The sequence below is a fragment of the Perognathus longimembris genome, chromosome 11 (genome assembly GCF_023159225.1).
Source record: "Perognathus longimembris pacificus isolate PPM17 chromosome 11, ASM2315922v1, whole genome shotgun sequence".
Lineage (NCBI taxonomy): Eukaryota > Metazoa > Chordata > Mammalia > Rodentia > Heteromyidae > Perognathus > Perognathus longimembris.
In genome coordinates, this window is record NC_063171.1 from 28,543,030 (window position 1) to 28,570,936 (window position 27,907).

The following is a 27,907-nucleotide window of genomic DNA, read 5'->3' on the forward strand; positions in this document are numbered from 1 at the left end:
TTGGTTTTCACAGTCCACGGGCACAGTGGTGAGAGCTTTGTGCAGAGTGAAAAGGAAAGAAGAACAAGTAAATACAAGTAGAAGAGACAAAAAAGAGGCAGGCTAGTTTTACAGTAAACTGTTCCTCTGATAACTAATCCAGCATTTGCCTGCAGCATTAATCCATTTGTGAGGGAGGGGCTCCCATGAGCCAAACACTTCCTGTGATGCCTGCTCTTCCAGCACTGGAAACCATTTTGCCAATGCATGAATTCCAGGGCACATACTCAAACCACAGCACTAGGTAAGGATACATTTTATCGTATAGTTTGTTTCGTACCAATTTAAGGAAAAGTGAAGATTTATAGATAAGTAGAAGAGAGGCACATAGGACAGGTGCCCCCCAAGCTATTAAGTGACGTGATTTGGAGACAGGTTTGGAGGAACCAGAAACAATTCGCGTTTTTAGAGGTTTCAGAGTCCTATCCCACTGGGTCAGGATGGCGTTTCTGGCTCCATTCCATTTCCCAGGGCCCATTAGGCGGTATTGGTAAGGAGTACACGGTCCAAAGAAAACTTCCCAGGATAGTCTAGGATCTGTGAGGAAGAGAAATGGGATGTTGGGTTTCGAGCCAATACACGTAGCGATCTCATCCATGTAGGAAATGTAGTCAGATTTGCTTTGACTGGGATCTTTCATCACACCCCTGTGAAGAAATAAAGAAGATGGCAACTTTTCATTAACTACTCTATGCCGGTTGTTTCTTAAGTTACAAGATCAATGCTCCCTCTTACTCTTGTTACTCCCTTTTCAGGATAAAGCTATTAGGGAAATGTGTTTTTTTCTCTGTTGGGAAGAAAAAGTACAAGAAGTGTGTAGACCAAGGTATCTTTAGGGTAAATTTGTTGAAAGATGTGCTCAATGGAGGTATTTCGAAGAAAAGCCTTCCTGAATTTGATAGGAAGGTAGAGCCTGGTTAGTCCAAATGAAATAACTGACAATGAATAAACAAGACCAAAGAGCATCACATATATGGAAGGACACAGAGTTTCCATTGATATCAATTGTGGATTGAGAGGGCCATATATGATGTCCAAGGACTGAACTTGACCTTAATAGGACCATAGAAGCCTTTATTCATACCTACTTCTGTTAGAACATGTTTATGATATCCTGGTGTCATTACATAAATAAATATAAAATGAAATACATAAAACACTCCAGTCTGAGAAGTGATAACAGGATAGAATCCATTTCTGGAGGTTCAGTGAAGATGGGCTCATCTGTAAAGGACCAGACTTCTGAGTCTCACATGGCAGGTCTGGTGCCCCCTGTAATGTGCCTGGGGCCATATGTTTAATCAGAGGCAGAGCTGGAACTAAAAATATCTTTTTCCGATGCACAATGCAGTTATTTCTGCTTCTTTAGACAGCTTCATAAGAATGGCACTTACACTGAGAATCCCTGATTTTAATGGGTTTATTTCAACAGAATTTATTGATAAGCTTCCCCCATTGCCAGCTATAATTCATACCTTTTAATGAGTTGCTCCATTTTTGTGGCCTCAGCCATTAATTTCTGGGGTGGAGGTATCTTGCAGAGGCCTATGAGAAAAATCAGAAGCCACCTTTAAGTCAAACAGAGGTTTTTTTTTTTTTTTTTAATGAATTAAGTTTGCTTTCCTGTCATTTCTAGCCTCCAACTGCTCCAACCTCAGAACACATAAAAGCCAAAGCTAAGGATGAAATTCAAGTGCGTATGTAATGTTGTGGAGGTACAATCTCTCTCCTAACTCAGTTCACCAGGGAACTCTGCCCAACAGAGAAGTGTCCTCATGGCTTAGGCCTCACCTGCACCACTTGTGTCGGACATCAGTACCTGTGCCCCTTTCTCTCTCTCTTCCTCCTTCCTTCTTTCCCTCTCAGTACAGCTTATTTTGTTTTGTTCCCATATTGTATTATACTCATATGTATTGTAACTATTAGCAGATTAAGTGAAAACACTTAAGATGACCCTACCCTATAGTTCTGCCTTGGCGCCCGTCCAGTTTTGCTGTGTGGGGAGTCTCAGTTGCCCGGCTGCTCAGAGTCTGAAATCCTAGTCAGTTATCTTGTTTTCTTGCCACCTCTCTCTCCTCTTTTATAATATCACTCCATTTTTCCCTGCCCTCTGAAGTGGCCCAGGTCTCCCTTAGTCCATTCTGTCCACCATCCCATTCAGTACTGCCTCTACCAAGCACCCTAGGCCAACTTTGAGTGTGGGTTACTGACATAGCACAGCTCTGAGCTGAACTTTCTGCAGGCATGATGTTGATTTATAAAAACCTAGTCAGACCTGGCACTTTCCTGCACACCTCTCTGAAGCTCTGTGGAGAAGCGTGTAATGACTTGCACAATGGGATAGACTTTTGTTTTGATCAGCTTTAACATCCTAATAGGCATTTTCAACCTCATTAGAAAATACTTAAAGAAAAACAAACCTCAGATACTTAAGACTCTAATATATTGGGTAATGATGTGAAGACACTTTAATTGGCCTTAAGGAACACAAATTTGTAGTAATTTAATGAAGGATCAAGGATTTTTTTCCACCTCTAAATAAAACAATAATTTTGTAAGCACTTCCTCTCTCCTCCCTGACTCAATTAACATGTTGGTCAGCTTTGGAGAACATAAGTTTTTAAATCTGGTCAGTGTTTGTTAGAGTCATACTGTAGAATAGATGCTAGCAATTTCAGACTGTGTTAGTACTGCTTATAGATTCCTGGGAATTGACTTCACTCAGTCAAGATAGCTGGTTGGCTGAAATGTGAATTCTGCTTATATTGAAACATAATACAATGGAAGTTCTTTAAAATGCATACTAACCTAATACTTGCCCTGCTTCAGAAGAGAAGATGAGAATGACAGTGATGGAGACCAATGGTGCTGACTGGGCTTGTACTGGGTGTCAAATACTCTGCGAATTGTTTTGCAGACATTATTTAAAAAAAAATCCTAGTGAAGAAGGGTTTGTTATGCACATTTTGATGGGAGAAAGGGCTGAGACAATGCTAGTGAGTTGCACTGCTGGGATTGGATTCCTCCAGCGGTGACTCTAGCTTCTCTGGCCTCTGTGCTCCTGGTATTATGACAGGCAATGGCTGTAACAGCAGTTGCTACCAGGGTCTAAAGGGCTTTTATGATCATTTTATATTTATTTATTTGGTGGTACTGGGGTTTAAACTCAGGGTTTTATACTTTCTAGGCATGATCTCTATGGTGTAAACCACATTTACAGCCTTTTTTTGCTCTGGTTGTATGTATGTATGTATGTATGTATGTATGTATGTATGTATGTACATATGTGTGCTTTGCTCAGGCCAGTGTGGGCAGCAGACCTAGTTACCACCTCTCACCATAGCTAGGATGAAAGGCATGTGCTGCCATATCCAGTACATCTGGTGAGATGGGTTCGCATGAGTTTTCTTGCCCAGGCTGCTCTGGAACTGCAATCTTCGGGTCTTAGCCTCCTACATAGCTGTGATGAGAGGGACATGTTACTCTTCCCAGCTACTGGTTGGTTGAGAAGGGGCCGCATTAACTTTTTACCTGGACCTGCCTTGAACCTTCCTAATCTCGGTCTTCTGACTAGGATTTTAAGTGTGAGCCACTGGCTCGGTCTTTCCTGAGCATTTCTTAAAGGTTATTCTCTCTTCTCTCAGTTTTCATAGTATGAATAATATTCTTCTTTGCAAGCAGCATAAAATTCTATTTCTGGTAATTAATGAAAAGACTTAAAAGTAATTAGAGGGGCTGGGAACATGGCCTAGTGGTAGAGTGCTTGCCTCCTCTACACGAAACCCTGGGTTTGATTCCTCAGCACCACACATATAGAAAAAGCCAGAAGTGGCACTGTGGCTCAAGTTGGCAGAGTGCTAAACTTGAGCAAAAAGAAGCCAGGGACAGTGCTTAGGCCCTGAGTCCAAACCCCAGGACTGGCCTAAAAAAAAAGTAATTAGACTAGAGCAGAAAAAGATCTGACAAAAATTGATTACACTTTGTTGTCTAGATTTGTCCCATTCACATCTTTTATACTCAGATGGAATGACATATGTACATCCATTATGATATTACATACATATACAATTAATTTCTTGTTAATTTATTTTAGTGCTTTATATTACCTTAGCTTACATCTGTTTGATTTTAGCTCATTGTAAATGGAAAGGCACTGATTTCTTTCATTGTGTGGTGCTGACAATGGAGCCCCCAGGCCTCATACATGCTAGGCAAAATCTCTATGACTGAGACATTCTAGACAGGGTACTGATTTTAAGATTCAGTTGATCATGTGTGGCTTTAAATAGAGTGATGATACCTTTGAAAACTCTTGTAGCCCATCGTGCTTGGAGCTCTGTGCCTGCTAAGATGGACCCAGTAAGGCTGATATGACCAATGATGGCTAGTGTGGCTCTCTCCAGGTTTGAGGGAAAGACTTGCTTGTATAAGAAGATCTGCTTTGTACAAAGGCTCTTGAGAGGCTCTTCCAAAAAGGGGACAGCAAATATATATCCAGTACTGAAGACCACAGCATCAATGTTGGCTTCTACTGTCCCATCTTCAAAGATAACAGAGGTTTCTGTAAAATCCTTCACACTTGTTTTCATAGTGACTGTCCCACACAGGAGGCAGGCTGGAAGCTCATCATTCACAATAAACTTCGGAGGTTTTCTTTGACACAAGAGAAAAATATTCACTGTCATTACATCTGTGAGAACCTTCAGCAAATTATTTATCTAGTCACTTGAAGGAAATTATCTTCCAACCCAAGGAAGTGAATTGTCCAGTATCTAATTCAAGGCTATCTCCATGATAGTATGTTTATTCCATGCTTTTTCCTCCCTTCTTTTCTTTTTCCCCCTCCTCTCTTTTTTCCTTCTTTCCTTCATGTCAAGGACAAAACATATGATAAACCATCTGGGCCAGGCACTGGTGCCTCATTCCTATAATCCTAGCTATTCAGGAGGCTGAGATCTGAGGATCATGCCAGCCTGGGCAGGAAAGTCCATGAGACTCTTTTTTCCAATTAAACACCGGAAAACTGGAAGTGGTGCTGTGGTTAAAGTGGTAGAGCTGAAGAGCTCGGGAACAGTGCCGAGCTCAGGCCCAGAATTCAAACCCACAAATGACAAAAAAGGGAAACAAAACAACAACAACAAAAAATCTGGGATCAAATGGTTTCGTTTCACCTAGGCCTTCAGGAATGACATTAGACAAAGAGAAAGTTAGCAAGAAAATCTTCAATTAAAAATAAAAACATGAATCTATTTATACTGGTTAACTAAATTTGTATTGGAGTCCTCATTTTAGTCAGTCACACCAAACATATTGTGTATAAACTAGAAATAGTTTGCTCTTTTTTATAATTTGAAATATAGTTTGTTAATGAATAAAGCATAATAAATTACAACTAAAGACATTTCATGCAATTTGAAGTTTTTCTTTCTCTGGCCAATATGTGACTCTATACAGAGGTTTATTAAAATGCATAATCAGGGCTGGGAATATGGCCTAGTGGCAAGAGCTCTTGCCTCGTATACATGAAGCCCTGGGTTCAATTCCCCAGCACCACAGATATAGAAAATGACCAGAAGTGGTGCTGTGGCTGAAGTGGCAGAGTGCTAGCCTTGAGCAAAAAGAAGCCAGGGACAGTGCTCAGGTCCTGAGTCCAAGCCCCAGGACTGGCAAAAAAACCCCCCAAAAAACCGTATAATCAAAGATCTCTATTATATATTCACATATTTAATCAATCAGGATAGACACTTTATTATTTAGCACGGTGGCACCTGCCCCTGTTTTTTCCCTTTTGTAGCTGTTTTTGACTTCTGTACCTTTTGTCTTGTATGTAAGTTTATCTGATTTGGGAAGGGGAAGGCGAAGCACAGAAATGGGGGATAAAGGATGAACTAATGCAGCAGTGATACTTGCTAGACACTTTGTTGAAAATGAACTATACAACCTGTGGGGGGAGGGGAGTACAGAGGGAAAAACTGGGAGAAAATGAGGGAAGAGGTGACAGTGTTCGAAAAGAAATGTATTCATTACCTGCTTTATGTAACTGAAACCTCTCTGTAATCACCTTTACCACAAAAATTAAAAGAACAGAAGAAGAAGGTAGTTAGTATACTTAAGGATATTAACTTAAGAGCTTATTTAGCTCAGGGTTACTTTTCTACCAGAATGATGTCTACTTTGTGTGAGAGAAGAAGTTTATTCATCACTAATTATGTATAAACTTTACTGCTTTTCCTGCTGCATCATGCTGGATAATAAAAACTGCTTGGGAGATGAACTAGGGGCCTTTGTCCTCTGAGATGAGTGCTCCCTGATTCCTGAAAAAAAAAAAAAAGAGTGGTGCCTGCTCACAGCAGTGTGGATTTGAAATTTCATACTGGAGGGGATAGCTATCATCAATTTTCTTACTACTTTTGTTAGTACACAGAGAATGTTTCAGTATAAAGATCTGCCGTGGAACTGAATGGACATTGTTTCAGTGATATGTTTGTAACAGGATAAATAAAGGCAATGTCAAGTAGGTAATTAATGGCTCATGCTTGTAATCCTAGCAACATAGGAAGCTGAGATCTAAGTAGGATAATCCTTTGAAGCCAGCCCAGGAAGAAAAGTCCTAATGAGATTTTTATCTCCAATTAACCACTCAAAAACTGGAAGTAGAGCTGTGGGTCAACGTAGTAGAGCAATGGCCTTACGCAAAAAAGCTCAGGGACAGTGCCCAATCACTGATGTCAAGCCTCATCACTGAGGGAAAAAAAAAAAAAAGCAATGCTATAGTTACTGGATATTTTGAGTTCTCAAAAATTGTAGAATGAGAAATACTGATGTAAAAAATGCTCCCTTATAAATGAAAAATCAAAACCTAACCCCTGTTAGATTGCCTATTACAAGAAAACAATAAACATGCTGGCAGTAGTAACAGAGAAAAAAGAACTCTGAAATCGCTGGTCTAGGGCAACCATTATGGAAAACAGTATAGAGCTTCGTTAAAAACAAAACAAAACTGAGAATAAGCCAGGTGCTGGTTGTTTACAGCTATAAGCCCAGCTACTTGAGAGCCTGAGAATGGAAGGAGAGTGGTTCAAGACCAATCCGGACAGAAAAGTTTGGAAGACTCGCTTCTCATCCCATATCTCTGTGCAGAAGCACTCCTCTGCCATCTCAAGCTCCATAGGAGGCAGTGATTGGGAGGCTTGTAGTTCTGAGTCAGTCTGGGCTGAGTCTACTAGACTGTCTCCACAGAAGGGAAGGTGGACACAGGTTCGTTCCTGTGATCCCAGCAATGATAGAAAACTTAAGACGTAGTGGACTGAAGGTCAGGTGCATGCCTGGGTAGGAGGCAAGACTTTACCATAAAAATAATCAGTGAAAAGCAGTCTGGAGATAGAATCAACTTGGGTACCTGTCAACAATGAATGGATAAAGAAAAGATGGTATATGTAATCAGTGGAGTATTATTCAGCTATAAACAAGAATGAAATCTTGTAAAGCAAAATGGATAGGCCTGGAGGACATATTGTGTAAGCTAAGCTAGACACAGAAAGATAAGTCCTGCATGTTCTCTCTTGTACATGGAAGCTGAAAGGAAATAGTGACTATCAGAGATTAGGAAGAGTATGGGACTGCCTAGCAGTAGGAAACATGATGTTGGGTTTGACCATGTATGCTATATGCATGTGTGGAACCTCATTAAAAAGAAAATAAATAGGGCTGAGCTTGTTGCTCACTGGAGGAGTACTTGTGTACCTTGTGCAAGATGCTGGCTTCCACCTCCAGCAGTGCAAACCAACCAACCAACCAAACAAGCAATAAAAAATTTCCATGAAATAAAAAAATTACCCTTTTGCAATACTTAATCCATAATCCTCATGGTTAAATCTTTTATTCATCATTCTCTCTTGCATCCAGCTTTGGAAAGATACAGGCAAAACTTTCTTAATGAATGATTGCCATCTTCTTAAAAACATCATGTTGAAAGGGTAACCCCAGTCTGAAATGCGGCTGATGACCCATGTGCCAGTTCTAGTACTGAGGAATACCTGAGAAGGAAGACAAGAAAGATATACACAAACCCATCATTGGTTCCCAGACTTGACATACATGTGTTTCAAATGCTAACTTTCTGGTCTAAGAACAGAGAATTGTGAATTTGTATATAGGTTTACATAGGACTATGTGTTCCTGTACTGGCACTATTCTAAATCAACACTTCACCTGATGTACATACATTAAGAATTTTCACTGCATTTGTAGAATTTTAAAAATAGAATTTAATGCTTGTAAGGTTTTTTTTGCTTATATATATTTATTATCAAACTGAATTACAGAGAGGTTACAGTTTCATACATTAGGCATTGGATACATTTCTTGTACTGTTTGTTACCTCCTTCCTCATTCCTTCCTCCCCCTCCCCCTTTCCCTTTCCCTCCCCCCCATGAGTTGTTCAGTTCATTTATACCAAACAGTTTTGCAAGTATTGCTTTTGTAGTTGTTTGTCTTTTTTTTTTAACCCTGTGTCTCTCTATTTTGGTATTCCCTTCCAATTTCCTAGTTCTAATACCAGTATACCTGGTTTCCAATATACTCAGATAAGATACAGAGATAGTGTAGGTACAACCACAGGAAGGTGACATAAGAAGATCATCAATAATAGAGGCTGCAGTTACATATGGCACATTGAAAGTAGTTCCAACTGTGATATAACAATCGTTTCCATAACAGGGAGTTCATTTCACTTAGCATTATCTTATGTGCTCATAAGGGTTATAGCTATTGGGCTCCTGTGATCCTCTGCTGTGACTTGCCTAAACCTGTGCTAATTATTCCCTATAAGGGAGACCATAGAGTCCATGTTTCTCTGGGTCTGGCTCACTTCACTTAGTATAACTTTTTCCAAGTCCTTCCATTTCCTTACAAATGGGGCAATGTCATTCTTTCTGATAGAGGCATAAAATTCCATTGTGTATATGTACCACATCTTCCTGATCCATTCTTCCGGGCTGGCAACTAGTTTATGTGTTATATAGAATTTCAAGTGAAGGTTTGGAAGAACAGTTTTAACTGAATTACACATAAATGCATTCTTTGTAGATCTAAAGTTTATGCTAAAATGAGATAGATTTTTATGTTTAGCCTCTTCTAAAATCATATATACTTCTTGGGTGCATTAAGGGTTTTTTTTGTCTTTAAATAAGGTACAAATCTGATTTCTAATACAACACTTTGAGATAATTGGGAAACAAATTCCCCTTTCTATTCTTTTTTATTTTTTACCAGTCCTGGGGCTTGGACTCAGAGATAGCACTCTGCCACTTGAGCCACAAGTGATGCCACAGCACCACTTCTGGCTGTTTTCTATATACGTGGTGTTGGAGAACTAAACCCAGGGCTTCATGTATGCGAGGCAAGCACTCTTGCCACTAGGCCATATTCCCAGCCGACCCCTTTCTGTTCTTACACAGGCTTTTTTCCAGAATTGCAAAGGGAGTGAAAGACTGGGTGAGGTAGCATACACCTAATTCCAGGACTTGCGAGGCCTAGACAAGAAATGCACGAATTTGAGGTTGGCTTAGGAGAGAGGGGTGGAGGAGAGAATGAGAGGAAGAAAGAGGAGAAATAGTGGGAAAAGGAGAAGGAAAGGGAGCGAGAGGAGAGAAAGAGAGAGGGGGAAAGAGAGATGGAGAGGAGAGGGAGAGAGGGAGAAAGAGAGGGAGAGGAGAGAGAGAGAGAGGGCAGAGGGAGGGGGAGGGGGAGACAGAGGGAAAGGGAGAAGGGGAAGAAGAGAGGGAGGGGCAATGGAGTGGGACAGAGATGGGGGAGAGGTAGAGCAAGAGGAAATTGCCCTTTGTGGTACAATGGTTCCATTTGGCCTTGTTCCTGGAAAGTGCTTCTGAAATCTACTGTGTCATTTGGCATTCACATGATTTTCCTGGGTACTTTTTGGAGATAATTCAGTGAAGTGTAGCTTTTAAATAGTCCAGGGACCTAAGTGACTGCATCTTTTCAAGAACTCTTCAACTTACCCTTGGCAGCAGTGTCACTGAACAAGCAATGTGCCATGTAATCTTGAATCCCTGGCTCTGGCCTCCCTGCATGGGGATGGGGGTGGGGACCCTCCTTCAGAAATGATGTACCTGAGCTGCTGTTCGGCTGAGCTCCACCGCGATGTCCCCTCCAGTGTTCCCAAGACCAATCACTAAGATACGTTTGCCCCGAAAGGCATCTGGGGTCCTGTATTCTTGACTGTGTAGTATCTGGCCTTTGAATTCATGAATTCCTGAGGAGGAAGGAAAGATCAAACATGCTGAAATCTCTAAAGCTAGATTCCTCCTCCAATGTACCAGTAGTGTCCGCTGGAAAGGGGGCTTCCCAGAAACCCGGCAGCCCTATTCCTTCTGCCACTTGGTGCAGGAAGTAGAAGCAGCATAGGATGCTACTCTTTCCTGGGACTTGGTGCATATTCAAGGCTAGCCCAGGCAAAAAGTTCACGAGATCTCATTGGTTAAAAAGAAGCTGTGCATGGAGTTGGCAGCTGGTGGTGCATGCCTGTAATCCTAGATATCCAGGAGGCAGAGATCTGAGGACAACAGTTTGAAGCCAGTCTGGGCAGGAAAGTCCATGGGATTCTCATTTCCAATTAACCATTAAACAGTTGGAAGTGAAGGTGTGGCTGAAGGGGGCACAACACCAGTCTTGAGTGAAAAAGCTAAGGGTCAGTGCTCAGGTCTCGAGTTCAAGCCCCAGTACCAGCACACACACATACCCTCCCACAGCCACACCATGCTGTGCAGGGTAGCATGTGCCTATTGTTGCTACTATGCAGAAACAAAATATGGGGTCATAATCCAGTTCAGCACAAAAAAAAAAAAAAGAAAGACTCTCTTGGGTAAATAATTAGAGTTCAAAAGGCTGGGACATGCCTTACGTGATAGAATGCCTGCCTAGCAAGTGCAAAGTCCTGCATCAAAACTTCAGTACCACACATAAAACTCTCCAATATTGTTAAAATATCCACAATATAAGCAACCTACAAATTTTACACACTCCCTAACAAAATTCTAATAACATTGTTCACAGAACTAGGGGGAAAAATACTCCTAAAATATGTATGGAACGATAGCAATCCTAACATTGCCAAAGTGAACCTAAGGTTAAAAAAAAAAAAACGGTGGGAGCAATCCTGTGACTAGACTTCCAAATATAATACAAAGATGGCTTGTCATCAAAACAGCATAGTATTGGCATTAAGAAAGCAGATGAAAACCAGTGGAACAGAACAGAATTTAGACGTGGACCCACATAGCTACAAAAGTGTGAAAAACACATTTCATTAGTGATTTGTGCTGGGAAAATTGGTATTCACATGCAGAAGAATGAAGCTAGAAAGGAATTCACCATCTGCAAAACAACTCAGAATCAATTAAGGAATTCAATATAGGAACTGAAACTATGAAACTCTTGGAAGAAAACAGATGAAGTTGTTTTGGATAGATCCCAAAAGCACAAGTAACAAAAGCCAATGGGATTACATCAAATTACAAAGCAGGCTGTGGAATAGCAGGACATATTTGCAAATTATACATCTGATCCAGCATATATAAGGAATTCAATAGACAAATAAAAATTTTGTTTTTTTTTAAATGGCAACATACCTAAATAGACATCTCTCTAGTGAAGACATAAAAATGAAATGGCTAATAGATACATAAAAAGATACTAAAAAATCACTAATTCTCTTGGAAATGCCTATCAGACCACAATGAAATATTTCACTGCCATTAAGGTGACTATTACTAAAAAAAGACAAAAAAAGCCGGTGTTAAAGAGGATGTAGAGAGAGCAAAACCCTTACACACTGTTGATGGGAATGTAAATTTGTGGATAGATTACTTAAAACAGTATGAAAGCTTCTTGGAAATTTAAAAATAGATCTACCATATGATCCAGCAATCACACTACTGGGCCTGTATCCAAAGGAAATGAAGTCAATATGTTGAAGGGACACATGCACTCCCTTGTTTTACTACAGCACTGCTCACAAGAGCTAACAAACATAAACAATCTAAATGTTCATTGACGGATGCGTGGTATATATATGGTATATATATATATATATATATACCATATTTTCTTTATATATATATATGGTGGAATACTATTCAGCTGAAAAAAGATGATGAACTCTTGTTATTTGAGAAAATGCAGATGGAAGTGGGGTCCTTATGTCTCATGAAATAAGCCAGGCACAAAAAGACAAACACCATTTAATAGAATTCGTATGTGCAATCTAAAAGAGTTGATCTCATAGAACTTGAGAGTAGAGCAGTGGTTACTAGAACTGAGGGGATTGTGCAGGAGAGATGAGAAAGGTGATTCTTGCTAGATAAGAGAAATAAGTTCAGACGTTCTATTGCATAGCAGTTGACGACAGATAATAATCATGTACTTTATATTTCAGAAAAGCTAGAAGAAAAGACATGGAGTATTTTAACACAAAGACTGATAAAAAGTTTGAGGAAATAGATTTGTGTATCCTGATTGAATATTACATGATTGATCCATGAATTGAAACATGACCTGGTACCTCACAAATAATACAACTTCATGTCAATGAAAAATAAATACATATTAAGGTAGTATGGTGGAGCATACTGTAATCCCCACTTAGGAGGCTGAGGGAGGACCATACTTTCAAGACTAGCCTGAGATACACATATACACAACAAGGCATTGCTTCAAAACACCAATAAGCAAATGAAGTAATAAATTTTGGACTGGTGGTTTGTGGACATTTGCAAATTGAATTATAATTTAATTAATATTTTCCATAAAATGTGGTGACAAGTTATTTTATAAATAATTATTCTTGGGGTTTAGACTCATGTTACAGATACTTTGTGCTTATTTTATTTTAGTTGGTAGTAATAGTGGGAATTATAAGAGGCATCAGAGGAAATATTGATAGTGCAGGTGAGAGGAAAGGGAATTGAAGGGAAGCCAGCAGCTTCATAGACTAGTGTCTCAACTCAATGCTTCAGTGTTCTTGAAGGTTCCATGAATACAAATTCAACTTTGTCCTAGATGCCATAATTCTGCCATTCAGCCATGAAGTCATTAATTTATTAAGAAATATTTATTGAATAGCTATAGTACACAGCAAAAACACAAGTAAAGACTACTAGGAAGAAAACAAATACTACTACAAAGAAAAAAGGACTTTGCACAACATGGCATCTGAATAGGCAGTGAGACTCTAACCAATAGTCTGTTTGTACATGTAACACATTTTGCTGTAGAAATGTGGTTATAAGAAGGGGCTAGAATTCCTTTACACTCAAGATGACAACAAACTTTATGCTCTACTACCATTCACAACATTGCTTTTTAGGAAATTATGGATTAAACTCCAACTTGATTGCTAAACACATTTTAAAATGGCTTATTCTGTTTACTTGTGATTTGCTTTAACAAGCTTTATATTTCATTGTCATGCCAAAGATCACAACTTCTATTATTCACACTATTTTTATTAGTCTTTTTTCAATTGCTAACATAGAGTTAAAAAGTTGACTTACTCAGTTGTTTTTAAGGTCACTAAAGAGAGACATGACAGTAACTTTTCTACAGTTTAGTAATACTCATTTGACTAGTTTTATTTTGGACACCTGGGTTTGGATAGATACTAGCTTTCCAAATAATCTCCCCCCAAAATGGAGATTTCTCTAGTCATGAATATATTAAAAAATGTTGTGGCCAGCAGATATATTCAATATTAGAATAGTGAAAAGACAGGAAGAGAGAGAGGAAAAAAAAAAGAATGTTGAACTTAGACGCGTTTCCAGAAGGAAATTTCCCAAACTCCTTTTGAGAAGCCGTGTTCTAGGAAGTATAATGAATTATTATTGTGGTGTACCTTTTGAAGAGTGGATTTATTCACTTTCATGTGCATTTTCTAATTTGTTTCTGTATCAAACAGTCTACCATCTTTCCTTATACTCTCACTTTCTTTGCATTCTTGAAGTACAGTCTTGTTTCATGACCTATGATGCAATCCTGAAAATCAAAGCCTGCTTTATTTTTCTTCTATGATAGATCTGATAACTTTGATCATTGAACTTGAAGTAGATTTGTATTATCAAGTGCATTAAATACTAATACACAATTATAACAATACCTAATACCTACATCATTCTTTGTACCTTTAAATATAATTTTGTGAATATTTTTCTTTAGAGTGACCATCAAACTGTCTAAAATCATGAGGAAATAGTCCCAGTTAGAAGCAGTATTTTTTTTCTTATAGATGAACTGAAAAAAAAAGTCATGGTGTCAGGTTGAAGTGACTCACCAGGAAATGACTCCAAAGGTAAATTGGGATTCAGGAAGCGTCCAGTGCAAACCATGACTGCATCAAAGACAGCTCTATCCTGCTTGCCCTCTGTCTCTGTGACAACATCCCACTGACCAGTTTCAGAGTAGTCTGGACATTTGGTTACGCTGCACACAGTGGTCTGCAAGCAGAAGACAAACACTCACTCCCTACTAAACCCACGAGCCTCATCCAATGACTGGGGCAGAACTCAACAACAATCCAGGGAAGGACTCCAGTGAGAATGAAGAAGAGATGGAAGACAAAGAGCCATTAAAGAAATAATGACAGAATTGGCACTAAAATAAAAGAAGCGATGCAAAACAACACAAAGAAGAAATGACAAAGGAAATCCCAGACTCCCAGAAAGATAGGGAGAGAAAAATAGATGCACAACATACCACATTAAAAGATGAAATGGACACTATGTGAACTGAGAACTGATCTCCAAACCATAAAAGGTTCACTTTCCATAATGCAAACCATAGTGGAATTCAGAGGTAACAGAATAAGTGAAATTGAAAATATAGTTTCAGAAGTAGAGGATAAACAGACGATCTGGAACAAAAAATCAAAAGTATGGAAAAAATGTTCAAAACCTACCAAAGAGAAGTCGAGAAACTGGCAGACTCAGCTAAGAAATCAAAGCTATGCATAATTGGGACTGATTAGGGAGAAGAATTTAATAGTAAATGTATTGAAAAATCTATTCAGTAAAAACAACAGCTGAGAATTTCCCAACCATTAAGAGAGAAAAATCTCACCTGCTTAACATATAGAACCCCCAGTAGACTAGATCCAAGAAGAAACACTTCTAGACACATTATAGTAAAAACATTAGATGTGAATACCCAGGTGTGCTCTTTAAGTAAATCAAGTTCTAGTACAGATCCTGTAAGGATTAGCTTATCTTGTTCTCAGGAAGTTAAGTAAGTTAGACAAACTTAGACCAGGGACCAAGATATCAGAATTGTTTCATTGGAAGGATTAAAGCAGTCAACTTTTATTTGTGGTGAAAACATTATGTTAGGATTCCTGAAGCATTATAGTCTTTTCATGAACAAAATGGGTTTCATAAAACAAAATTACTTTTCCTTTTCAAAATATTTTCTTAATTTCATCCTAAGGGAGACTTAGATATTTAGAGGAATTCAGTAGCATTTTCGTGATTGATTTGAGAAAAATGATTTATTTGAGCAGCAGAGAAAATGAGGAAAATATTGTCTGCATTATTCATCTAGATAAAAATCCAGGACATTTTTATTAAAAAATATCCTATTTTCATTAGATTGCAGATAGATCAGCCTCCATTCATTGACTTCCTATCACCCAAAGTGTCTTACCTTAAACCGAATGTATTTCAGGAGGCCAAAATGCTCAACAAATTCTTGGAGATAGTTCCAAAATTTCTCTTGGTTCATGAAATTGGGATAATCTTCTTGGAAAGGGAAGTCACTGTAACATGACATTTCCTTGCAAACATTTGTTATGACTGACTTGTAGACCTTTGTCATCCCATCTTTGGAAACTTCCTGTGGTGAGGGCATAGTTAGTATGAGGAAATGAAGGAGAAAGGAGGAGAGAACAGAGATCTTGGTCATTCAAGCCAGCTTAGCTGAACAGGGTTCACTGAAGGTTGTGTACTCTTGCACTCTTAATCACAGGAAACTCATCTTTGGGCTCCTTGCTATAGTATAGTGCTAAGACACCATGAGTAGGATTGGAATGATGAAGTGCAATATCTTCTCCAAACCACAAAGAAGCTAATAAATTTAAAAAGGGTTTCCCATGACTAGCATCACCCCTAAATGACTCCTTGGATGTAGGTCTGATTGGTGGTCCTGGCTGTCTTTAGAATTTTCTCTTGTCATGGCCACTCCTGCCTCTCATGCTCTGGACATCTTCGTCTTTGCCTTGCCTTGCTGAATCCTTCATTAGTTTTCCCCTCACTATTGTCTCTCTCTATGTACAGTCAATCTGTCTTATTGGTTCCTTCTCATTAGCACTTAAACCCCCAAAGACTTCAATTTAAAAAACAAACCCTCTTCACAACCTCTATGCTCTTTTGTAGCCTTGTCTCTTTCCATCCTATCTCAGTCTTCAGAAAAGAATCCTCACACGCTGGTAGCTTCTATTTTCTCCCATACTCTTAAACCTGTTGCCAGATCCTGACCTCTGTCACTCAAAAAACAAGAAGCTCAGCATTAAAGCTAATGAACTTCTTGTGGTTGAAATGAATCCTCCTTTCTCTCTCAGCAGTCATTTTTTCCTGAGAAGTCTTCCATCACCCACAGATTTGCCTATGGTAGCCGTCAAGGCCCCATAGCACTGTGAAACTCTACCATAGAGTAGGTCATGCTGCACAGCCATGATCTCTCTGTTTTTGTTTTCTGTGAGACTGTAAACTAGGGCAGGGTACCTATCTATCTTGTGTTCCATTGTGTCACTGAAGAAGTACATTTTTGAATGAATGACAGATAGTATGACTATGTAAAAAATAGCATACGTATGACTGGAAAAAAGTTACATTAAAATTTTAATAGTGCTGACCCGGGGGTATTGTTATATTTACTTTGAATTTTCCTTTGTTCATTCTAATATTATTTTGTAAAACAAATAAGAAAAATATTAACCCAACTATACTGTCAAATACCAGAAGCTACATTAACCAGAATCAGTAGCTTTCTTTCCACATTGATATTTAGTGGCTTCATTCAGTTCGTGATATAACAGGAAAGATTTTCTCTCGCCAGGCACATTGTAATCATGGGGGCTGGGAATATGGCCTAGTGGTCAAGTGCTCGTTTCATATACATGAAGCCCTGGGTTCGATTCCTTAGCACCACATACATAGAAAAAGCCAGAAGTGGCGCTATGGCTCAAGTCGCCGAGTGCTAGCCTTGAGCGAAAAGAAGCCAAGGACAGTGCTCAGGCCCTGAGTTCAAGCCCCAGGACTGGCAACAAAAACAAAAAAACAAAAACATTGTAATCATGTGTTGGGCACCGGCTTATAGCTTTAAGAGGCAGTCCTAGGCCTGTCTCTTCTCCTGGCCTGGGGCCGCATGGCTGCTAGCCCCGCCTCCCACCTCTGACCGCGTGTGCACCAAGATGGCGGCGGGCGAAACCCAGGGAGCAGTCCTCTGGGACGTGACAACCACCCATAGAGGAAGTCCAGTGACATCACTGTGATGGACAGCTCATAATCAGCCTATCGCCGTGTCTAGCTAGCCACTCCAAATCCCTCTCCTTCCTGCCGCCATTACTGCTATATAAACTCCACCCTGAAATAAAACCTGGGATTTCGTGCGACGTTTTCCCCAAAGTGCCTGGTATCCTGAGTCCTTATTTAAATGTAAGGGGGCTGGGTAGGGGTTTTTCTCCACTTACACACGTCCTCGCTTTTCACACTAGGGCACGCTCCAGCCTTTCCCTGTGGGTTGGGAGAAAGTGCGCAAGGGCTGAGAGCCCTACATTTTGGTGCCACAACGTGCGGCACGAGTGCACGGGAAATGTAGACTTAGAGCTACCGATGAGCCAGGGATTTTATTTTGGGGTGTGTTAGTCTTTCCATTGGAGAATGATGGGGCAGAGCCAAAGTAGATGGAGTGACTCATCTTTTAAGATTTTGAGGTCCACGCTCCAAAATACCGGATTGGACTTTTAAGACACTCAAGCCAGGAGGACCTGGAAGACTTTGAAACATGCTGCACCCTCGGTGGAGACTGCTGGTCTTTTGGCCTGGCTGCTAGGGAGAGGGGTGGACTTCCTGTGCTGGTCTTTTGGCCTGGCTGCTAGGGAGAGGGGTGGACTTCCTGCTGCCCAGAGGGAGAGGGGCTTGGCGCCCCACTCCGATGGGCTCGCACATGGGTCCGGGCAGAGACCCCAGGTTCCGAGCTGGGAGCTGTGGTTCCGGGATGCGTGCTGGCAGCAGCACGTGGAGCGTGTCGCGTCCGAGCCGCTGGCGCAGAGTGGGTGCTGCGGGGGTATGTGTGTCCGGGCCATGGGCAGGAGGCCTGGCAACGGCAGCGCTAGGGGCTGGCTGTGGAGCGGTGCGCGCCGCTTTTGGCCTGGCTATCTTTGCTCATCCCTCCCGCCCCCCCTGCTTCTGAGGCCTGGGAAATTTGCTGGGCTACTTACCTAATATGCTGTTGGCTAATCTGCTTTGAAAGAGACAAAAAAGGCTTTCAGTTTTTGTCGGTGTTCGCTAAATTGGAGATTCAGTTAAACTTTGTCGCTGGCTAAATCCCAAGCTTTCTGTTAACAATAGAATGGCTTAACAAGTGCCTCAGGTGAGGGGCGTGCCAAATTCCTCAAGGCTAGGTGGGGGCTTGGAGGCTTCTCAAAACCCTGCCCCCCACCTGGGCCATAGCCTTACAAAAAAGATGTCTTGCTGTGAGCCTGAATCTGTGACAATTTTTGTTTCCTAGGAAAAGTTCTTTTGTTCTCTAACTGACCACATGGTTCTAAAATATGGGCAAAATAATATCATTTTGCCACTGGAATTCCAGTAGACTTACATGGCTAATTCAGAAAGAGAAAATTTTTTCTAAGCGCGCCCAAAGCTTGTGAACAACTGTCTGTATGTGTCTGTCTGTGTCTGTCTGTGGGTAAAATATGTAAAAACTAGCATCATGGTTTAAAAATCACTTGCCTTTTTAACCATTTTAAGTTGCTTAAGTTTTATGTTAAACGGGTTTTTGTGAACAGCCTGGAGGCAATCCTGACAATTCGTTGGTATAGACTAAGATTTTGCTTTTCCATTTGTCTCTCCTGTGCTCTCATAAACTCTTTAAGATGGAGGGATCCGAGTCATTTTATACAAATGTGACTATTAACCTAAATTTTCCTGACCCCAAATTAACATTTTGCTTCATGTGTGCGAGCTGCGTGGCTCCCAAACTGCCTGGTTTCACTACTAATGATTCCTTATTCTCTCTCTCTCTCTCTTGCATCGGAAACTGTAGACTTGGTTGGCCCTTGGTCTGTGTGGATTTTATGACTAGGAAGATGGTTAAAGGCCCAATCCCTCTAAAATCATTTTAAAGTTGTCACCCTGCTTAAACCAGAAGGGCATCAGCCTACAAAAGCCAGAGTACTCAGAGTAAGCAACCAGGGAATACTGGGAGATTTCAAATAACCAGTCTGTGTAGAATTTTGCAGGGAACCCAGCAGGAGGTGTGACAATCCACCCAGGGAACTCTGAGATGCCACTACAGCCTTGCCCAGATCCAACCCATCTCTCCTGCCTGCCTCCATCACATGGTTAATGAAGCCTACTGATCCAGGATGGAAGACACAGCCACTGCTAAAGCTGAGACCTTTACATTGTCCTGACCTTTTGCCCTCTGGTTGTTATTCATTTGTGTTCTCTTCTACCTTCCAGCAAGGTTAGTTGATATGATTTGATGGCACATGGATCTCATTCAGTCTGCTGTTCTCTAAGTGTTATGACAGAACTCTGACAAGTATTTGTTTGTCAATTCTCAACAAGTTAAGGTAAAACTCTATTCCTATTGCTCTCCTTGTTGCATTAATTGGAAACAAAAAGGGCTTTTATGGCTAGAACTCCTCGGATTGCAGTTCAAAGCCAGCCGGGGCAGAAAACCTCTTTAAAACTCCATCTCCCAACTAACCAGCAAAGAGCCAGGCTGGAAGCTTGGCTCAAGAGAACCAGCAAAATGCTAAAAGCGGCACCATGGCTCAAGTGGTAGAGCACTAGCCTTGAGCAGAAGTGCTCAGGGACAGTGCCCAGGCCCTGAGTTCGAACCCCGTGAATGCCAATGTGGGGCAAGCCATCCCAGCAGCAAACACCTAGACCCCTGGGACTCAGCCAGTCCAGGGAACAAGGATCATGGAGAGGAGTAAGAGGAAAATGATGTCACATCCTAAACAGAGTCACCTTGTCTCGCCCTTTCAAAATTAATCAGAGCTGGGAGATCAGGAGGAATAGTTGTTTACCCACCCAATGCCCATACCTGTCCATTTTCCCTTTACTGCCATTTGTATATATGTATATATGTTTAATTTAGCCTCTGACTGGCTACTCCAAACCGGTCCACTATCCCTAAACACTTCCTTCAGCTATCCCTCCTTCCTTGTAATTGGCCACAATTGGGTTTATGTTCCAAATGGAACTCTTCTGGCTTATGCCCAGGGTATGTTCTCCTATGTTGTTCATGTTAACTAGCCCTGTGAACTTGTCAGCCTTTTGCCTGACTTCTTCAAAAGTCTCTTTTAACAGGATAACACCCCTCACTGAGGTTACCACCTGGGAACTTGCAGTTCAAGGCCATCATCTTTCTACACTGCTGTGCCCAGCACAGACCTGGACCCTGAAGGCCCCAGCCCTAGGGACTCCTTGATGTGCCCAAGCTGCAGGAGGTAGCCAGAGGAGACCATGACACCTCCTGCCCTGATAACTATTCTCGTAGAAATGATGAGGACTTTTACCAACCAAACTGGATGGTACCAGGCCAAATGACGAATCAGGGACTCCTGACTACTTCACCCCCTTTCAGCAGGAAGTAGCTCCAGAAGAGACAACCTCTGCCCATACTCCCAGCCTAGTGCCCTCCTCTGTTATTAATTAAAACAAAAGGGGGGGAGAAGCCCCCATGACTCGTTAAGGACAGCTATGTTTACATTAAATATTTTAAATTTACACTAATTTTTTTTTTTTTTTTTTTTGCCAGTCCTGGGCCTTGGACTCAGGGCCTGAGCACTGTCCCAGGCTTCTTTTTGCTCAAGGCTAGCACTCTGCCACTTGAGCCACAGTGCCACTTCTGGCCACTTTCTATATATGTGGTGCTGGGGAATTGAATCCAGGGCCTCATGTATATGAGGCAAGCACTCTTGCCACTAGGCCATATTCCCAGTCCCTACACTAAAAATTTTAAATCTCCCCAAAACAGCGTGGGAAGGGGCTTTACATGTGTCTTCCTGATTGGGGATCCAAGCCCAATTTGGATATGAGCATTCGCTCTGGAGAAATGTCTTCTCCTTATTCTCTCTAGGAAAACAAAGACCATGGTGGATTTCTGCCTGTTCTTCCATGGAAATACAGGAAGCCTGCCTGCGTACATAGCGGTGGACCAGTGCCAGCCCTGCTTGATTCCTGGACTCTGCCTTGGCATGTCCCATGGTGTAATATTTTGCTGTGGCGATATTGCCTGCAGCTTTGCAAAAGAACTAGGAATGGAGTATTACATTGTCGTTTCCCTTTTGTTTCTCCCCTGCTGCTAAACTTAGGGGTTCCTGTTGGAGGGAAATAGGAGTTGAGGGTTTTGACACCTTGCTTCAATGTTTATGATAAAATGTTTACTAACCACATGCATTAGTTACCAGCACCTTGGCTGCTGTGGACCTCCAGAGTCACCAGAGCCCGAACCTGCTTCTACCTCACCGCCAGAGAAGGGGAATGTTGCCTGCATTATCTTGAGTGGCGCAGAAACAGACTAAGAACTCCAATTTTCCCCGGACTGAGCCAAATGGGTGGCCCTTTCACTTACCCCCCGGTGTGGGAGAGGCCCCACATTTGCCTTATGTCTACATATGCTTTATGTTTACATCGCCTCCTGTTATTTAAAAAACAGAAGGGGGAGATGTTGGGCACCGGTTTATAGCTTTAAGAGGCGGTCCTAGGCCTGCCTCTTCTCCTGGCCTGGGGTCGCATGGCTGCTAGCCCTGCCTCCCACCTCTGACCATGTGCGCACCAAGATGGCGGTGGGTGGAACCCAGGGGGCAATCCTATGGGACATGATGACCACCCATAGAGGAAGTCCAGTGACATCACTGGGGTGGACAGCTCATAATCAGCCTATCGCCGTGTCTAGCTAGCCACTCCAAATCCCTCTCCTTCCTGCCACCATTACTGCTATATAAACTCCACCCTGAAATAAAACCTTGGATTCCACGTGACGTTTTCCCCGAAGCGCCTGGTATCCTGAGTCCTTATTTAAATGTAAGGGGGCTGGGTGGGGGTTTTTCTCGACTTACACACGTCCTCGCTTTTCACACTAGGGCACGCTCCAGCCTTTTCCCCATGGGTCGGGAGAAAGCGTGCGAGGGCCGAGAGCCCTACCATCATGGGGTTGTGACTACTCCTGACTTATATACATTTGCTTATTCTGTCTTCTTTGCCATTCATTGAGATTTCAACAAATTCTAACTCTTCCATGAAAACTTCCCTGATTTGTAACAGTTAAATAGATGTTGCTCTTTTCTTCTCCCAAGTACCTTTGATATTCGGGCCTATCTAGATTCCATTTTTTGGCATCTAACATACCACCACTGACTGGAACAGGTCCCTCAGTCCCCGAATATTTTGCTACTTTATAACCAGGGCCAATTAGCTTCCCTCACTTGGCTGTAGATGCTACTTGTAAGAAAGATTTGTCAGTTCCTGGATTTTTTCTATTTGGATGATGTAAAAGCTACTTCTCCATCCCACTGATCCACCAGGTCTGCTAAGATATGGCATCTTGTCTAGAGCTTGTTCTCTTCCCTAAACCCCAAACAATGATTATGTGGGGAGTTGGAACTCAACTGATGTCAATTTCTACCTTCTCTAGAATTTAATCTGCTCCAAATAACATCACAAGCTTGCATACAGTTATTTATCCAATATAACTCTTTCCTTCTTTCTTTTCCACATCATGGACCATGCCCTTGTCTATTTTCCTCATTTGTCAGATTGCATCCCACATGCTCTATCTTGGCACCATGCATGTTTGGGTTGTGGCAGAAAGGACTCCTCTCTTTGACAACATAGAGTCTAAAGCCATCATATATGAACAGACACAAAATGAGGGGCAGATTATGATTGATAGAGGTGGGGGGGATGAGAGGCACGCACAGTAAACTTCCATAGTCCCCCGATGTCATTACTTCTTTCAAAGCAGGTAGGCTCCAGGTTCTCATCCAAGCAGCATTTGATGGAGGACAGGCCACTCACCCCTGCTCCAATCACTGCAACTCGTTTGGCCATGATCTTCTCTGTTAGGGAGAAGGAATGTTAGAAGTGAGACCTTGGAATAAGAACCAACTATTGTTGTGTGAAAAAAAACATTTTTCTTTCATCTTTGAGTGGAAGTAGAATTATATTTTGTTTAAAAATACAGGTTCTGATATCTTACTGCTTTGGTATCAAATAGATTTTCTTTCGCTTCTTTGCTGGGAGCCTATTTTCTTTGGCAAATTGTTCATTTCTATCAATTTCCCCAATTAGGATTTTTCTTTTTATTATTAATTTAGAAGCATATTTTACATAATAAGCATATGAACACTCTCTTAAGTGTTCTCCTGGATTGCTTGCTGCTTGTTGGACTTTTATTGGTTTACAACATGGGGGGAGGGGAATTCACTAAACTTTTATTTTATCTACTCAAGCTGAGAACTAGACTTACACTTCATCTTACACTTCAGTCCTCTGCAAACCTCAGCATAGCTTTTGCCTTGATCAAAAGGGACAGCCATTTAGTTCCAGTAAATCAGGTCCACACCATGCTGATGTTGTAGACATGACAAGAAGCTTTGTGGTGAGTGCTGCTTTCCTGAACCCCGTTGGCCACTTCAGAAGACACGAGCATGGTAGTTGGGACCTCCATGTATTTGTTTTGTAAACTGAATCTAACTCCCTTGACGTTGCATTTGGCCCTACAAGATCAAGTTATAAACCGTCCCCCCCACCCATGAGTTTCGTAGTCATTGTCATTTATAGTAGTATTTGTCTTAGAGAACAAGAGAACAAATACATATGGAGCCCACAGGGCCATTCAATGGAACACACAGCATTACCATTCCATGTCCTGGAAGCACACACTGCTAATGGGAGCTGGGCTCTGTCTGCCTTAATGTGGATCTCTGACTCTGAAGCCAGGCTCAAATTCTTCTTCTTTTTTTAACCTGGGCTCAGGTTTGCTGCTGCACATTTTGGGAAGGTGGGTTGGGAAGTGTGTGTCTGTGGTTTTGTATCTTGCCTCCTAATGCAATCAGAAGCACCAGGAAGCACCAGTGGGTTTACCCACTACAGGGATCTGGGGAGCGTCTGAGTCTTCAACCTTTAGACCCAACTAGGTCTGGAGCAGATTTATGGATTTCTAGTGAGGCTCAGAGGGACATCCTAATGCTGTTTGTTCCAAATTCACTGGCAATCCTGCCCTTTGTAAGACATGCTTATTTTCTGTTGAGAATGTATACCATTCCTCTTTAAATCTTAGTTCATTTAAGAGGCTTGTTTCGGAGAGCTAGGTGGGCTATAAGGAGAATGGGTCTTGGAGGCAGCAGAGATGGGTTTGAACTTCATCTCCACTACTGACTAGTCATATAACTCTGAGAAAGCTACTGAACCATGATTAGATAGGTTATTTTTTAAATAAAAATGATGCCTACAGGATTATGCATTAAGCATATTGCATATTAAGCAAAAATGGCTAGGACAAAATATTTACTCAGTATTCACTTCCTACTGCCCTATTTTTTTCTTCCTTCCATCACCCTAAAAAAGCAGCTTATACGGATAAAATTTAACACTAAGGTTGGAAGCAATTTGGCAGATATGCCTGTGGATTTGGTGGAGTGGAGTCCTAGGGAGACTAAATGGTTTCTAACCAGGAACGCTGGCCACCACTAATCAGAGCATTTCAATTTCTAGGCCACTTGGTAAAGGGCTAGAGTTGGCAGATCTTCGCTGGGCTCATATTTATAATGGCACATTGAATTATACATGTGTCACCAAACTGAACTCGATGACACGTGTAACTTAACTGGTAAAGGGAAAAGTAAGCTGAATGAAATAGACTGGCCGCAAAGCAATCTGTTCAGTGATACTCTGGGTACCCCAAAGTGCAGGTACTGAGCCGTGTGTGGGACCCAAAAGATGAATAAGACAGATTAAGTCTGATTAAGTCAGAATAGAAATATTAGAAATTTAAAAAGGCAGCCCTCAGGAGATGCTACCATATAGAGAGAGGCTGATATATAAGCTATACGTGTATGAAGACCTGTAAAGAGCAAAAGGCCCAGGCACATGTGCTTTCAGATGCTCTTTGTCCAGAGTGGGCAATGGGATAAGAAGGGGTTGGGAAAAACACCTCTCTGAAAAGACTGACTAAAGACTATTTTGGCACTAGAAACAAACCCAAAGTCTATCCCCACCCCCTTTTTATGCCAGTCCTGGGGCTTGAACTCTTGTCTGGCTGCTGTCTCTGAGCGTCTTCTGCCCACTGGAGCTATAGCACTACTTTCAGCTTTTTCTGAGTAGTGTTTTGGAGATAAGAGTCTCACAGACTTTTCTGCCCGGGTTGGCTTTGTACCTCGATCCTCAGATCTATCTTCCTGAACAGCTAGGATTATAGGCATGAGACACCAGAGCCTGGCAACAACACTTTTAAAGGAAGCTAATATCTAAAAACTATACATTTCTGAGCAGGGGCAGCCATTTCAAAACATGCCTAAAACAAGTAAGGGAAAGTTCTACTTTTAGAAATTGAGAGACTGAATTCTAATTCTTTCTCTAACTTATAACCTTGGACAAAATGTATTTTTTCTATCTACTATTTCTACATTGTAAGACAATGAATTAAAATTTTTCTTTGGGCTAGGAATATGGCCTGGTGGTAAAGTGCTCACCTCGTATACATGAAGTCCTGGGCTCGATTCCTCAGCACCACATATATAGAAAAAGCCAGAAGTGGCATAGTGCTAGCTTTGAGCAAAAAGAAGCTAGGGGCAATGCTCAGGCCCTGAGTTCAAGCCCTAGGACTGGCAAACCCACCCCCAAAAAACAAATATTTTTTCTTCATATCTTAAAAAGATTGTTTTCCTACCTACAGATCTAGTAATTGGTGTCCCCTAAACCTAAACAAGCAAACAAACAAAAAGCCCATGAATATAAAGGTGGGAGGGAGGTGATGCAGGTCTGAAAGGTGGGGAGAATGGGACACATGCGCCATGTGTCCGTTGTGAAGTGTTAGGAAATATAAAACACTTTGCTCCTTAAAGGTTGCTTGCCCATTTCAAGAATGGTAGGCTGATTTGCTAAGCTAGACTTTGTACAACAGCAAAACACCTCCCTATACCTGGCTAGTTAGCTATAACTTTAGAGATAAGGTGTTAGCATAGAGCAGATGGTTAAATATTTTCTTACAACTGAAAAGCCAAACATTGTGTTTATCTAAATTTGTTCTTGCCTTTTTAGAAAATATAAATTTATTGTTATGATTAAGGTATACAGAGGGATTATCATTTCATAAGTCAGGTAATGAGTACAATTCTTCTTCGAATAATGTCATCCTGTCCTTTGCTTTTCCCCAGTTCTCCCCCCACCACGTCTCTGCCCACAAGTTGTATAGTTCATACCCTGCCTACAAGTTGTCTACTTTGTTTTCCACATACTAAATACTGAGACTGCATTTGTTCACCTTTTCCCCTTCCAGTTCTGTGTTCCCCTCAAAAGAAAAAAACAAACCCAAAAGGAAAAGCAAAATAATTCTGAAATACAAATCCCTTATTCCTGCAAATTATGTGATCAGTCATGATTTCTACATAGTTGGAATTTAATTAACTTTTCTTATTACCTCGGTAGAGTATTTTGAGCTTCTCTCTCCTACTAGTTAATTGTCTTTATTTGTGGAAGCAGAGTGAATCAAGAACCACTGAGAGTCTCTGTTCCTCCCATGGATACCTTCTTTCTGGATGCTTCTTCCCACACATTAACTTTGGTTCTGTACAACTTCCATTTGCTTCTTAACTCTGTGGCTTTCATCATTATCAGCAGGCCCCCTGAAGAGCCTCATATTCCTGTCTTAAGGAATGCACTCTCCAAGAACACACAGACTCTGTAAAAGCAGTTACTGGAAACATTTTTCCCAGAAAGTAAAAGGTCCAGGATACGTACCTTGTTAGTATAACGTAGACACTTGCACTGAAATATTTCTCAAAGTTGAAAAGCTAACGAAGATACTATTGGTCTCCCCCCCCACTTACATTGACCACATTCTCTTCTCTAAATAGAATGCTGACTTTGACCAGAGTGCTCTCTGTTTAAAACAAAAGCTGTTTGTCCTGTTTGTTCTGTCATTCTGATGGCCGTCAGGAGTGTTCTTGCTAAGCAAAACTGCTGTGTATCAACAAGATCTTGATACTTCCGTGAACTCAGGGGAGACTAAGTGACGTCTTAGAACACAGCTCTTGGATTGGAAAGAAAGAACTTCTTCCCTTTTCCCCTCCCTTGGAAACAGCTTTCAGGCAAAGCCCTAAAACTTATTCCAAGCAAGGGTAAGCAGGGCTGTTGTCATTGCTGTCTTTAGAGGGTGCCAAATCACAACCTTCTCAGTGACAACCTATGGACTTTTAGACAACTTCTGAGCCCTGACTTTTACATCACTCAAAAGAAGAGAGAATAATAACTTAGTTCAAGTTCTTCCATGATTGGTATTTTCTAAATCCTGAAGTGAGATTTTTAAATTTCTGGATTTATAAGGAATTCAAGCAGTATTACCTCCC

The 27,907-nt window shown here is 41.2% G+C and overlaps 1 protein-coding gene across 2 annotated transcripts; it reads right to left on the bottom strand.

Moving 5' to 3' along the window:
• On the bottom strand, positions 1 to 27,549 carry Fmo4 (flavin containing dimethylaniline monoxygenase 4). Of its 2 annotated transcripts, none has more exons than XM_048357379.1 (9): positions 27,300 to 27,549; positions 23,291 to 23,398; positions 15,748 to 15,936; positions 14,384 to 14,546; positions 10,170 to 10,312; positions 7,876 to 8,075; positions 4,340 to 4,692; positions 1,515 to 1,584; positions 1 to 686 (listed from the first exon to the last, which is right to left on the bottom strand). In XM_048357379.1, the coding sequence occupies exons 2-9, from the start codon at positions 23,321 to 23,323 to the stop codon at positions 158 to 160; spliced, it is 1,680 nt and encodes a 559-aa protein (XP_048213336.1). In that variant the 5' UTR covers positions 23,324 to 23,398; positions 27,300 to 27,549; the 3' UTR covers positions 1 to 157. The 2 variants fall into 2 exon arrangements, with proteins under 2 accessions (XP_048213336.1, XP_048213335.1); XM_048357378.1 differs by having other exon boundaries at positions 23,259 to 23,398; positions 27,300 to 27,548.
• Between the last annotated feature and the right edge of the window lie 358 nt (positions 27,550 to 27,907).

Excerpts from the sequence above, each read along its gene's own strand:
- Fmo4 (XM_048357378.1), bottom strand. The coding sequence starts at position 23,390 with ATGGCCAAACGAGTTGCAGTGATTGGAGCAGGGGTGAGTGGCCTGTCC. Across the intron at positions 4,693-7,875 it reads GGATTAAGTATTGCAAAAGG|AAAACCTCCGAAGTTTATTG; the intron begins GTAATTTTTTTA and ends CTTGTGTCAAAG. Across the intron at positions 687-1,514 it reads ATGGAGCAACTCATTAAAAG|GGGTGTGATGAAAGATCCCA; the intron begins GTATGAATTATA and ends ATTTCTTCACAG.